Below are 15,183 nucleotides of genomic sequence, written 5' to 3' on the forward strand. Positions count from 1 at the left end.
GGATGAATATCTCATCAGAGTGGTCAATATGGTAAATATCTATATACACAAGTTTTTATTAAAGGTTTCTTACAAAGTTTGATAGTCTTGTCTGTAATTTATTATCTGTATTACTAACATGGTCTTATTTAAGATCTTCTCACTTCACATTGCTTTCTCAAATTCTCAGGTTTTATCAACTAAATGGCAGCTGGTAAGAGAATTAAAATAAAGTTAATATCTGTCTATTCTCTTATTGTTAATTTGTTATGTTACTTTGCACGTAATGTTTTTGGATAAAAGAAATGAAAAAGCATGCATTACTTAATATTCATTTTTCTTTATTGAATTGTTAATTTTTAGCAAAAATACTTTATCAGAAATACTGATTATGTCTGTGTAAAAGACTTGTTATGTGTACTGAAAAGCTCACAAAATTTTGTGTATTGATATAATCATATCACGGCTTCACAGTATGATATTCATATCCTATCTTTGTATGGCCATACCTTTAGTAAATTGTAAGTGCTTAAAAACGGAGAGCACTAATGAAACCATCAAGCAATTCAACCGATTATTGACATTATTTCAGGATTTCACCCAAATCTTTAGTGAAAATAATACTGTTGACCTCTCTTGGACAGTGAATGTGGTATAAAGTTCTTTAATATGGTAACTAAATATACTTTGTGTATTTTCAAATGCATTCACATTGGTAGGTACCTAGTTTCATTTACTTTGTCTTTATAGAAATCTGATTTATCTTATTCATCCAAATGCCAGAAATAATTATTTAAGTTTTGATAAAATATATACAGAAGCTTTGAAAACCTAAAGCTTACCTTGAAATCAATTATTTATCACTTCATAAATAATTAGAAGAGGTTGTTAGTGTTATTCCATTTGGTCTTTAAAGAGGTAATAGGCAGAGAATGATGAAATTTTTATCATTTTTCTTTTTACACAGTAAATAGATAACAATGTTAGATCAAATGTAATTGTGAAATCCTTGTTATTTTTGGCAATTGTTTGTCAACTTAAAAACGTGAAAACAATAGCCTAACCCCAGCATGCAATAATGATGTGGCAAAATACAGCATTCAGCACACTAAATCTTTGTAGACTGAATTATTTTAAATGTTTTGCTGGACCTATAGATAATTTAACTGTTACATTTATATTATTTCCTCCTTTGTAATTTTTTCAATTAATTTTAGACACATCAATATTTTTAAATTACACTAATTATGTACATAATTACCAAATAACAAATGTATTACCTGTTGATGTAAAACACAATACGAATTACAATACATAGTGCAGAATGGAAAATAATGAAAATATTTGGTTAAACACTTGTATAATTAACTATTCTTACATTAAGCTCGAATGTGTAAACAACACAATTTTTGGCAAGTTATTGCTTTTAAGACTTGTATTTTTGCTCTCAAAATTTAAGTTTTACCTTTAGCCTAAGCCCAACGATCACCTTTTTTATTTGTAAAAATCTTGTTGCAAGTAAACCGTGAAGTACCCTGCATCATGTTCTAGTAGAAGTAATGATAACATGATGTCGATACTGACATAATGACATTATTTAACTCTTATAGCTCATAATTTTATTTAGATAAATTCGTAAAATTTGTAATATAATATGCTGACACATACAGATAATAAAAGATCCCGTTTCTTCTAGTCAAGAAATCACACAATATGAATTGCTTTGAAAATTACATACCACGTTTTCGTGAGCCTGGCGGATATTTGAGGTCAGTAACGAAAAAAATTATCTAAGTTTCTTACCATCATGTACTTCGTCGTTGCAAGGCTTTTCTGACATGTATGTAATTTAGAAATATATCTGATTCTTCTGGAAAACAAAAGATATATATATATGCCACTGTTTTTCACAAAATATTTATAATTTATCATAAGATGACAGCAAAGTGCTAAATTATTACGTATATAATAGTAAAGTTGTTTACTACCAGTATTACTAATCAAACTTCCTGCACCCTACCGTTCTCTTAGTCTGATATTTTAAATCTATTAAATGTTACGTTAATAACAAACAGCAAAGTTTCTGTAAACTATAAATTTATTAATTCACACGCTGAATTTTGCAAGTATGTTAAAAATGTGTATAAGTAGTATATTATTTACCTACTTATCTTTAAACACTATGGTTATAGCTAAAACCTGAACATGGCGTCCATCATACAACGGCAATACGATAAGTCGTCATACGTCGACTTCTCCCTTTATTTTACAGCGCATGCGTATTATACCAAAAACAAAAATGGTAAAAAGCTCGTGCTCATTTTCAAATTACTTCAAACTTGCCTCAAGCACATTATTTAGGTGTTTTAAAAATTCGGCAGGTTCATTTATGTATTCCCTAAGTTATATTTGAATAGAACACAGATCCAGGTAGCCACCTTTGTTAAGTATCATTGTCGAACTTGGTGTGTATGTGTTTGTGTTTTACTTATAGTAAAGCCACATCGAGCCATCTGCTGTGTCCACCGAGGAGAATCGAACCCATGATTTTAAAGGGCTACAAAAAAAAAAGCTGCAGTTGATGTGATTTCATTACGCTGTTGTGGAAGATGAAAGAGATCGGACACATTTAATATGCTGTACCACTTGGAGATAAGGGCGTTCTCTACCGTAGCAAGAAATATTGGTCATTTAAATTTCTTGTTGATTATTTGCAGATGGACATGACTGACAATGAGAAAAATGTCTTTGTGAAATTAGGTTTACAGTACGAGTGAATATAGTCTGTAGAAACCCATAAAACTAATTTGTTATCATCATGTGGACTGGATCTCACATTATCCTTACAAACTAATCTAAAAGAGTTCACTTGACGATAAAACAAAATCACAACAATATCATTGTGTAATAAACAATTAGCATCATATCATAACTCCGAATAACCACCAAAATACCACATTAATTGGAATTTGGTAAACTGTTGTTTTTAGTTTTTATCATCAAGGATACTAAATGGCGCAACTTCTGGATATTAAATTGTATTTCTTATTATATTTTAAACAATGATTGATGAGAGTGTTTCGTATTATGTTATTCTTTGCTTGAAACACTTTGTGTGCTTCAATTTAATGCAAGGGTTGCACAAAATAACTGTAGTTGAAGTGATTTCATTACGCTGTTGTAGAAGATGGAAGAGATCAGACACACTTAATATACGTGAAGATATTTCTCATAAACAACTAATAAAAAACAACTAAGTTCAATTATATTAAAAAGTCAAGCTGTATGTCAACTTATCTATGTTCCGTACATTTTTCTATATATTAAACACACAAACGCAGATCTAGCTAGGGGACAAGGATTCCACTTTCGCAACACACACAAAAAAAAAAACACGAAAACAATTAAATAGAAATCAATAGAAACGTTGAGATGCAAGTGATATAATTTTTTGTTCATTTTCTTGGATATATTTGCTCTGCTTTTATATGGAAAAGGTTCTTGACCGTATATAATGTGCAAAAGATATTTTCTTCCGAAATGTTATGATTGATGAAAAACCCACCACAAGTCTTTGAAGGAACCCCTTACATTGGTACGACTATAAAACTTTCACTCTACTATAGAACCCATCTATATACAGCGTTTGATGTAAGTTGACTCTGGAGGTCACTTCAAGATCCCAATTTTAGTAGTCATTTTTGCGAATGAATACAAAGGTGTTCTCTACGGTAGTCCCCCGCTGGGACAGCAGTAAGTCTACGGATTTACAACGCTAAAGTCATGGGTTTGATTTCCCTCGGTGGACACGGCAAATAGCCCGATGTGGCTCTGCTATAACAAAAACACACAATCTCCACGCTAGCTGATAGTATTGGTAATTTGGATTTTTTATTAATTATTTGTAGATGGACATGACTGACAAAATTCCAATGGGATATGTCAGGAATTGGCCAAACGCTATTTCAAACTTCAGAAACTCTTTAGCTTCTCAGAGGAGGCATGCTCTTTCTTAGATTCTACTTCCTTGTGTAAATCTCCAGTATCCATTAGTTTGAACTCTCTCCCTTTAAAAAAAAACAAAAAACTTAACATTTCCTTGACACATTTCTAAGTATTCTTAATATTTCTTAATCTGATTTTCGAATCAATATCTTTTTTTTAACTTATAAATACTATTTACACTAAAGAGTAGAAAATAATTGTGTATCTAAGAGGTTCCACAACCACAACTTTTGCAACAGACCAAACAATGTAGAGACATAAAAGTTTGTTTTGTTTGCTGTAGAATAAAAATAAAGTATTATCATAATCTTATACTAGTGAAACTGAGGATTGTTGCTTTTACATATTGTTGTAAACTATTTTCAATGTTGGAATTTAGTTGTTTAGTAGAAGGAACTCCTGATGGTAATATTGATGTTAAATGTAAGAAAGTGCAAAGTAGTCTTAGAAATAGAATTCTCAAGCAGCTTATTACGATAAAAATATAATACATTATATATGTGCATAATCCGTGTGTGAAAGTCTAATGAGTGTTTTAATTCAGTGTTAAATAATTAGAGATTTTGTGCCTATTTATTGAGTAGAAAAAGAAATTCTGCAATATTTGGTATGTATATATAAGTTAAGCGTGGATACCATTCTCTGTTGCAACGGTTTTCGTGAAATTAGGTCTACAGTACAAGTGAATATAGTCTATAGATATGTTATATAAGAAATTAACCAACTTATTTCATCACGTGGACCGGTTCTCACCTTATTCTTATAAAAAATAACCTAAGAGTCCACTTAATGATAAAACAACAGTTCAACATGTTCAAACCATGTCATTTTGTGTGTTGTCAAAGGACAGCGTTTTGACAATATTTTCTTGTTTATTTCACTATGTTATAAAAAATATTATTGTCTGTTTTGCATGTCTCTAATTTTGAATTCGAAGTGGCCAAATTAAAAGAAATGGAAAAAAATCCCCATTTTATATGATTTTTATCACAAGTTTTAGGCCTATCATTTGTTTAAGAGCAACGATCTGTGTGAAATGAGGTCTACAGTAGAAGCAAATATAGTCTATATAAACGTTATATAAGAAATAAACAAATTTATTATCATCACGTGGACTGGATCTCATTATTATTACAAACTTATAGACTGTTATCATAATTATTACGTTATCCTTAGCTTTAAAGACTGCGTGCTCCAATTTAATCTAAGGGTTACATATAAAAAAAGTTGCAGTTGATGTGATTTCATTACGCTGTTGTGGAAGATGGAAGAGATCAGAAACATTTGATATACTGTACCATTTGAAGGCGAGGACTTCTCAATCGTAGCAGGAAATATTGATCATTTGAATTTCTTGTTGATTATTTGCAGATGGACATAATTGACATGAGAAATGTCTTTCTGAAATTGGGTCCACAGTACAAATGAATATAGTATGTAGAAACGCATAAAACTAATTTGTTATCATCTAGTGGACTGGATCTCACATTGTTCTTACAAAATAATCTAAAAGAGTCCAGTTAACGATAAAACAAAATAACAGCAATAACATTATCGCAAGCTGAGTTGTTATTATGTTGGCTTAAAAATAGTCAGAGATCAGCTAAGGTCTCTTATTCCTCTGTGTCAATTTTCTGGAATTCTTCTCTTGATACTTCCTTCTGGTGTGTTCACCACGAATCTATACTCGAGTTTTAGCCTTGTAATTTTGTAGACTTATCACCGTCTGCTGGAAAACTTTAGGGCCTTTTGTTTTTTAATGTTTCTCCAGCTTCCACCGTTTAAACCTAACTTACAAAATATCATACTGCATTTTATAAATAGCGTTTTAGTGAATATTTTGCCTTTCATTGTCCAGCTCAACTTATGAGTTCTAATATTTTACCAAAGGGCCCTTTGTCAAAAACTGTTAAGAGACAAAATATAGACCTGAAATGCTATTTTTACACGCCTCTGATTTTAAATTCAAAATGTACATGGTGAAAGGATTGTGTGGCGGTGACGATGGAGCATTTGCAGCTTATGCAATTTTACTTGTTTACAAATTTTATGTATATTCATTATATTTCTACCAATGAAATTTAGTTTTATCAGCATTAACATCATAGAAAACTTTCATTTTTATCACAAGCCAAGTTTATTCTTTACTGGGTAAAATCATGTACAACATCTCTATTTTGACATCCAGAATATTTCTCCTAATCAGTAACGCCTCAGAACACGCCATAGTATTGGACAACATTATACCCCAACTACTAGATGTAGATTTATTGTTAATATGACAACTTCACTTCTTGATGATACAGTGATTACCCTACCAGTTCTAAGTGGAAGTTCTATTTCTGGTGTAGTAATTGTCAGTTAGTATAAAAGGACTTCTTGGTCATATACTATGAAGCTAGTTCAACATCGCATCCATGTATCTGTAAGAAGTTATTCCCAAAATGCACTTTTTCTCATTGTCAATTATCCACACATGACGAAATATAGAAAAACTTTCGACAGTAAGGGTAGCTTTCAACTTCATTTATGTAGAATTTTATGCCCACCTACTCTTTTCATCAATCTCCCTCTTTTCTTTTGTATCTGAAGGAAATTTCTCACTTTCTATTAACATACTGAGCCAAACATTTGCAACTGTAGAACCAGTGTCAATAAGCATACTGCATGATTTTCCACCAATCAGCCCATAGACTCGTGTTTTTTTTTCCTCAAATAATAAGCTTCTTTTATTAGTTGGAATAGATGGAGCTTCTCCAGCTGACCTTTGCTTCATGTATATATATTTAGTTCATTTCATTTTTTATGTATAGTTAGCTCTTTCTCATTCCTTTGAACTGGTTGGGCCCAAAGGTAACCCTCAAAATGTTATCTTGGCTTTAAGTCAACCATTGATTCCTCACAGACTCTTATGTAATTGCCATATTTCCAACAATTATAACAGTTCTCTCCTTATAGTGTCCACATAAAGAAAATTTGTTCCTTACAAGTTCTAATCTACAGTTCCTCTCAATATATCATTCCACGTTTCACTTCAAACATATAGTTATTTCCTCCATTCTGTGAAGCTAACTGTCTGATTAATTATTTCGCTTCATTTAATCTATCAACAGGAAGAGTAAAGTCTGGTTAACAAGTTAATATAAAGGATTACACACAAAAGTTACAATGATTTTTTTAAAGAGGCCCAAAATTCGAGCACTTTTGAACAGTTCACTATTCTTCTTTACGAAAACAAAAGGAAGATTAATGATATTAAACTATTCGAAAGCGCTCGAGTTTGAGGCCACTTTTTAAATTAAAAGGGAGAGCAAATGTTTCGACACTACAAGAACTGATATTTTTTCTAAAATTTCTCTATAGAACCTTTAGTTGTTCATATGTGAGACTTTAATGGATTCAAGTTCAGATTCATCAACTGGAAAGCATTCTTTAAAGATTTACACCTACTTCATTTCAATCTGATTCTCGTGTCCTTGTTTGTTATGGTATCTGTTAATCAAACACATGTCAACCTATCCATCATTGCATGAGGATTATCCAGGCAAGGTAATCGGACACACATTTACAAATCTTTTGCAAGGTCTCTTCTACCTCTGTGTCATTTTCTGGAATTTTACTTTGGATAGTTCCTTCTGGTGTGTCACTTCGAACTTTTATTCAAAGACAACTGCCCATACTTAATAGTTTTTGTAGACCAAGCTCAGGACCAAATATTGAACAGGTTGTTCCTATGTCCATCCATTTCAGATAGTAACCTGCCTGAACCATATCAGAAACTGTTTTAGGTCATGTCTTGCCGTCCATTTGTACTGGGTTGTCTAGAAATAAATGTTGGAATTTTCACGATGACATTTAGAAGCTGAATATTGAGTAACTTATTGTTGCTTGGTTAGTTTAATCCAACGTTTGTCGCTTACGAGGTGTCTTAATTGTCTGCTCTTTCAACTCTACTCAGAGCAAGTTTTGCAACCCTCAAGGCAGCATGCAGAAGAAGGACTTTCGTCTGATTTTTCTCTACGACTTCAAACTTGGACGAAAAGGTACCGAAACTATAAGGAACATAAACTAGGTATTCAGCCATGGATCTGTTACTGAATATACAGTTCAGCGTTGGTTCCAAGGTTTCGATATGAAGATGAAAGTTTTGAAGACCTCGAAGGTCGTGGAAAAAAGCCATTCTTAGATGAAAACACATTAAGGGAAGCAGTTGAGACAGATTCTCGCAAAACAGTGCGCGAGCTTGCAGAAAAGCTAGGCACAAGCAAATCAAGCATTGCCAACCATCTGAGTGCGATTGGAAATACGAAAAGGTTGCATAAGTGGGCTCCGAATGAGCTGACTAAAGATCAACAAAATCGGCGTTATGAGACCTGTCAAGGATGACGCTCCAAAAATTGAACGAATTAGGAATCGAGGTTCTGTCTCATCCACCTTATTTTCCAGACCTTTGACCTTTTCCCCACAAAATTTCATTTTTCAAGCACTTTGACAGTTTTTGAACAATAAACGCTTTCAAAACCAGGCAGCTGCAGAAGAAGCTTTAGGGAGTTCAGTGATGACGAGAAAATCGACTTGTAGAGAAAAATATATATGTAAAAACGGCTGGTTTGGGTTGAGAAAATTTTTTATGCAGAGGAGCGAACAACGTTTCAACCTTCTTCAGTCATCGTCAGGTTCACAAAAACCGAAGTAGGTCGAAACATTGTTTGCTCCTCTGCATTAAAAATTTTCTTGACCCAAACCAGTCGTTTTTACATATATATTTTTCAGGGAGTTCATTTACCATAGAAACTGATTTCTATAGCAGAGCCATAAACAGCACTGTTACATGTTGGTAAAAATGTGTTGAAGCAAATGGTGCTTACTTTGATTAAATGTGTTTCACAACAGTAGTTTATATTTTTAAACTTTGCAATTCGAAAACGACATTTATTTCTGGTCAGCGTAATACATCAGAGGTGTAATGTGCTTGGCTTCACTCAGAGAGACCTGTGTACTGGCCAAAGCCTCTTCTTATAATTCCAATAGAAGAGAAGATCTTAACAATGCTCTTGGATGTAGGTGACGTTATTTACAGGGACACTAAAATCCAAATGGGAAGTCATTGCCTGGTACAGAGTTACAGAATGACAAGCTACTCAAACGTTCAAGCTATTCAAACCCTTCACAATCCCAAGTGTTGCAAACTCTTGTCAGTGTCACAGAGACCTTTCAGTCCTAAAGTGTACCTGTCCCATGTGTCATGGTCTTCACCCACATGTGCTCACTGTCTAATTTGCTAGGGAGTCAACTCTCACTTGCAGAAATCGTCCACTTGTAACACATCCATTGGTTAAAGAGGCTTGTTTTATCATAAATGTTGGTGATATGAATGAAAATATCTTAATTCATAAATTGGCTTGAGGCTACGTGATCCCACACTACATCCTTACATTATTACATTAACACTCACTACACTTATAAGGTTTCATGGCACCCTCCCCTCACGGACATCCGTGATCCCTTACACCCTTGTCACTGAGATCGTAATGGGAAAAGATTAATCAAACTATTCTATCGGAATAGATACATTTTGGCTTTTATGACTCTTCCTATTTTGATAAATCAAGCGTGGCGTGACACACACATCGGCTGTAACTTTAGTTAGATGACAAATAAACAGACAATGTGCATACTTGTGCAGAAAGAACCATAGTAAAATTTACTGAAATGTGTTTAGCTGCACAACATTATTTCTCTCACGATTAATTTTCATAGAACTAAAACGTGATGTTTTTGAAGTATGTATTTAATCAACCGCCTCCCAGTGGCTTATCAGTAAATGTGAGGGCTCACACCAGGTTTTGATACTCGTGGTGATACTCACTGTGCTACTTTGCTTTGGTGGTATAATGATAAATCCAAGAACTTACAATGCTAAAATCCGTGGCTTGATTCCACGTGGTCGGCTCAGCAGGTAACCCAATCTGGCTTTGATCGAAATAAATGAACTCAGCCTTTTCCTAGCAGAACTCGTTCGATAAAGTGCACCGGAATTCAACAGGTTAACTCTTATCTCTTAGCATTAGTTTGTTGTATTATACAATCTATGACAAATCGGCCAGCAAAGGATACTATAGTGACGATTCTTTTAACCCGGGTGCTTACACGTTAATGCAAAATCCCTTCGTGTAGAAAAGACATAACTCACTATAGAGAACAAAGAAACTAAGCAGTTAGAAGAAGGCAACCTCAACGACTTTCTGAACCACATATTTATCCTAAAACTTCAAACATGCTATATGGACATTAACATTAAAAAAATGTATATAACATGCTTGGCTGTGTATGGTATAGTTCAATGATCGAGTTTGTAATATTCCACTGAAACACTTTCACTTTCAGTTGGAAGTGCGTTATAGGATGGACAGTTAACCACACTATTCAATTAAGAGTAGCTATCTGTGTAGTGGGCCCTAATAACTGGTTGCCATCTTTTTTAGTCTGCAGTTCAAAATTAGATAATGTTATGCCTGAATCTTGGGTCAATCCCTGAGCTAGTCATTTAATTTGGCAGTCAGATAAGATGTTATTGCGGATAAAAAGAGCAAATATATTTCTAGTGTTAATGCCAAAACCCTGAGTAATTAATTAATAAATTCGTCTATTATTTTATCATTTAATATTTTAGTATATCGTGTGTCAGAATGTAAGTTTAATGAAGCGCACAGTATTATTTTATTAAGATGCAAAGTTAGACTAGGCACAAGAGTATCTTGATATTTTTGATAAGTTATCCTTTTCATACGCAAATGTGGGATAATTTCTGCAATTTGTTTATCAAAATTTAAATTCGCAAAAAATAAAAATATGTGGGTACGATTTGTGTATATTTTCAATAAATTATTAGTTCTTTTTCTTAAAAGGTGTGTGAATCATCCATTAATCCAAAAATAATTTAGTTAAAAGGCTAGTTCCATTATATTCAATATTTTTAATATCATTCGTTATTAATAAATATTTCTCAAATCCTAAAACATTATGTCATCAACTCGTCAAATGGTTGTCAAATCGTTTACGCTTTCATATTTACATTATCACGGTGATAAGGAAATATTTTTATGATGCTTTGATATACAGCTTTGCAATATATTGTTTATACATTAAAAACATATTTTTCTGCAATGCTTAATGCATATTAGATCATATAATTATCGTAAATCGTTCGTTCTTAAGCTTTAAAATATTTTCATTATACACTGTATATATACGTGTGTATGTGTCTGTGTTTACATTTATATAATAAATAGCATGGTATTTCAATATAATTTGAAGTTTGTTTGTTTATACGCATATATATTAAGCTTCATAATAGGCTATCTCAGATTTGCCAATCGTGAGAATTAAACCAGAAATTTCAGAATTATAAACTTTCAAGCTTATCTCTGAGGCACAAGAGGGTTATGTTTATATATCATATACTTGTGTAAAATTATTCTAGAAACTTTTTTCACAAAAATATATATCTTGAATTGTGGAAATTATTGATGTTTTTTTTTCCTTCCGGGTAGTTTTTAAGGAAATGTAATATATTGATGTTTTACATCGTTTATGTTTATAGATTCATGTGATAGAGTTATGATGAAATTGGCAATTTGTTTTATATGTTATACGTACACTGCTTAGAACTTATTATATATGCCATTTAATCATATGTTATAGGATCACTTAACTTCACTTTGCTTTGCTTTTGTTTTGTTGTTCTTGTTGTTTTCATTTATTTTTAACATGGCCTTTTTGCAGCAGAATAATCGTAAAATCCAGCATTTTCTTATTAACATATTGTAGGAATAATATGAAAAATTTATGATCTAATAAAGAGATACATCAATTTCTGAAACTGAACGCCTTTTATTTTGAACATTTCTGTAGACCGTATAATAATGTCCAAATCCACGTTCTCAGGACATTTTAATTACACAAATACGAAAATAAACTTTACAACACTTGATGAATCTGTTTCGTTCAGTACTTCTAATGACAGGTTTGTAGAATTAATACAAATAGATTTGTAAACATATTAAATAGTTGTGATGAATGAAAATAAATTACAATATTTTACTAAAATGTGTATTTTGTCTGTGAAATGTTGAATAATATACGCATCAGTGAATTGTTGTATTTTTGTGTTACCAACTCTTTCTCTCTCTGAAGACATATATATTTATGGAGTATATATTCAGAAATTTAGGATCGTTTTCTGGTACTAATACGGCCCAGCATGGCCAGGTGGTTAAAGCACTCGACTTGTAATTTTAGGGTCGCGGGTTCGAATCCCCATCACATCAAATATGTTCGCCCTTTCAGATGTGGGGGCGTTATAATGTACTGTCAACCCCATTATTCGTTGGTAAAAGAGAAGCCCAATAGCTGGCGGTGGGTGGTGAATTACTAGTTGCTTTCCCTCTAGTCTTACACTGCTAAATTAGGGACAGTTAGCGCAGATAGCCCTCGTGTAGTTTTGCGCGAAATTCAAAGCAAAACCACCCTAGTGCTAATTTAGTTTTCCCGTGATTTCTTTCGCTGCAGCGTTGAGCCACAAGTACTTTTAAAAAGTTTTGTAACTTATATTTTTGAAGTCTATATTAAGATTACTTACTAAGAACATTTCTCACAGACTAGATTGTTTAATTATAATGTATTTTGTAATCAGCAAAAGACCACAAAATGCTTTCAAATTTGTGTTCCTGGTATTTGATTAATTGGAATGGAGTAAAAGTTAAACCGAAAATAAAACAAAAGATAAACATATTAATATTTCAATAATACTTTATGACAATAAGTTCATGATCTATGTCGATTTGAAAAATAAAATAATTATGATTTATTGCTAATGAATTTTTAATGATCGTATTTATTATACATCTTTTAAAAATAATCACACATATAATAGAAAAAGCACATCGATAGACAAAAATATCAGTCAACTCGTACTTTCATGGATTTAGACAATACAAACTAACGGTGCTTCTGAGTGGTTGACCCCTAAATACGCAAGCGCACTAACGGGTGCGGTGGCCATTCCAAGACTAGCATCGTGATAGAGCACGTCATTCTGTTGGAGGAGAGTAAATACGAGAAACCTATTGTAGTAGGTTTGTTTGTTTGTTTATTTTTTACATCACGTGATCAGGTTTAGTAGAACTTTGTCTAGATCAGTTATTTTTTTCGCAAGAAAATTTAAAGTTTCAGAATTTTAAGCTGTTTTTAAATACTAAGTCAGTCAGGGAAAATGGCGTCAGCAGCGACGAGCCCACAATCGGGCTCCTCGCGAAGGAAGGGAGGGAAGCGACCGTCACTAGACTCAACTAACGGCCCCACCACCGAGGTGAAAACTGAATCATCAAGTCCAAAGAAATTAAAGCAAGTAGAAGATGCCAATAATGTAAAGCCCAATAAGGAAATTACAGAAGGTAAGTATTTGTTTTAAAATTTGAATTATGAAATTCGCTTGTAGTTCAAGCCATAATGGCCGACACAAAGAACAGACAGTATCAGGGAGGTGGATGCCGTGTGGGGTAAGGACTATTTGCGGCGGCATTGGCTGGCTGTTCAGCTAGGAAGTTTTACCACCATTGGGAGCAGCTGAGGCTTGACTGCGTCAGCGACTGCCGGGGAACACACCAGCTGCGCCGCGTGACTGCGTCCCTGGGCTTGGTCTGACGTGGGGGGCCCCAGTTATCCTGTACATCTATAGTTTTGTCAGATTCCTGTGCCCGTTCTCTCGTTTGGCTTGCTGATCGATTATGAATAACGTTTGAATTTTATCTTTTCGAACATTGCAACTAATTATAGGACAAATATATATTACAGTTTAACCACATTTCGGTTATTCCTGATACATTATTACACTAATTTTTATTTAGTTTTAACAGAAATTAGAACGTACTTATCGCCATTGTAACATGATAAACTAAAGTACTTATTTACGTAGTACACATTTATTTTTTTATTAATTAATTTGCACTAGATTATGATTTGGGTAACATTACTGTCAGTTCGTGATGTTTTCAGCTTTACTTAGAGAACCGGTTATTGTCGAAGTTGCCACATCGTTCTGTGAATCACTCGAGAAAAGTTGTCCTCTTCTCACGGATTACATTCCAGAAAGCTCCGTTGTAGCTTGCAGCTAAGTCGTTTTGGGTACAAGTTTGTTTGAGGAAGTACTCGGGGAAACTTGTATCAGACGGCCGATTCTAGCGTAGGTCTGCGGGAAGTAAACTTCCTTCGTTTCGCGCTTTCAAACTTAAATAAGTTCTTATTTTAGCATATCAAATTTACTTTAATCCAATTATTGGTGCATTAAGTATTAAATATTTATATTGTGAGTAAATATTAAGTTACTTTTAATTATTGCAGATTTATGAATGTTTTTATTCTAGTTGTACCATCATATTTTGAAATGTAGTGTAGCTATAAATAAAAGTGTGAAGTAGAACTTTATGGTGTGAGATAGTAAGAAAAGCATAACTTGATAATTTAACAATTAACTGTTAAGTTTCTCTTGTAATTAAATTTGTACTAGTGTAATCACAATCAGATATCAGGTAACTTGTTATATATAACTCCCATCATAAAATTTATCTTACAAAATAATCATATCGACGAACTTCAAATCAGCCATTACTCGTTTGTCTTGCCCGACTGTTTCCGTGGTGTTGTGGAAACTTCAGTGCGTGCCAGCTTGGCCCACTGAGCTTTCAGAAACTTGGACTTGCTATAGCAGCTTCTCGCGCGCGTGTCGTGTTACCAGTACAGATGGTTCTACAGCGGGAGCGGTAACAAGGTACGGGGTGGGCGTTAGGCAGTATGGCGAATAAACAGCTAACGAAGCACTCTCCCGCACTCTCCCTGTCGGTTGAGTAGTCTGACAGAGCGAGATTTACGTGGCTTGAGCCCTAGTGTTTTATCCAAAAGGCGGAAAGAGTTGCTTTTACGTTCTCTCACTTTAATATCATGCTATATGTTTTTTGTTCTTTGTTTCATTTGGCTTATATCAAAAGTGTAACCATAAGTACTGTATGTGACATTTTGTAACTGTTGTTAGCTAGTAAAAACAGAGAAAATGTGTACGCTAAAACAGAAGTACTGGTTAATAATATTTTGTGTTTTTCTCCATATTGCAGGAATTCCAGGATATTTTTCAATCCATAAGTT

At 33.4% G+C, this 15,183-nt stretch overlaps 2 protein-coding genes across 8 annotated transcripts in view; one reads left to right on the forward strand and one right to left on the reverse strand.

Moving 5' to 3' along the window:
- LOC143252584 (uncharacterized) overlaps window positions 1-2,292 on the reverse strand; it is a 44,048-nt gene extending 41,756 nt beyond the window's left edge. For 2 of the 6 annotated variants that reach the window (XM_076504935.1, XM_076504933.1), the window contains exons 1-2: window positions 2,143-2,292; window positions 1,783-1,849 (exon numbers count right to left, since the gene is read on the reverse strand). In XM_076504935.1, the coding sequence (XP_076361050.1) occupies window positions 1,783-1,819 (37 nt within the window). In that variant the 5' untranslated portion in view covers window positions 1,820-1,849; window positions 2,143-2,292. Of the gene's footprint in view, window positions 1-821; window positions 1,159-1,259; window positions 1,411-1,444; window positions 1,600-1,782; window positions 1,850-2,142 lie in introns of those variants that run through there. The other 4 variants (XM_076504934.1, XM_076504936.1, XM_076504937.1 and 1 more) reach the window with 4 other exon arrangements.
- LOC143252585 (nucleolar transcription factor 1-A-like) overlaps window positions 1,751-15,183 on the forward strand; it is a 38,608-nt gene continuing 25,175 nt past the window's right edge. The window contains exon 1 of one of the 2 annotated variants that reach the window (XM_076504940.1): window positions 1,751-1,819. Coding sequence is in view for 1 of the 2 variants with exons in the window: in XM_076504939.1 (XP_076361054.1) it covers window positions 13,259-13,439 (181 nt within the window). In the remaining variant the exon portion in view is untranslated. Of the gene's footprint in view, window positions 1,820-13,002; window positions 13,440-15,183 lie in introns of those variants that run through there. The other variant, XM_076504939.1, reaches the window with a different exon arrangement.

This window comes from Tachypleus tridentatus, chromosome 6, assembly GCF_004210375.1.
Source record: "Tachypleus tridentatus isolate NWPU-2018 chromosome 6, ASM421037v1, whole genome shotgun sequence".
NCBI classification, from domain to species: Eukaryota; Metazoa; Arthropoda; class Merostomata; order Xiphosura; family Limulidae; genus Tachypleus; species Tachypleus tridentatus.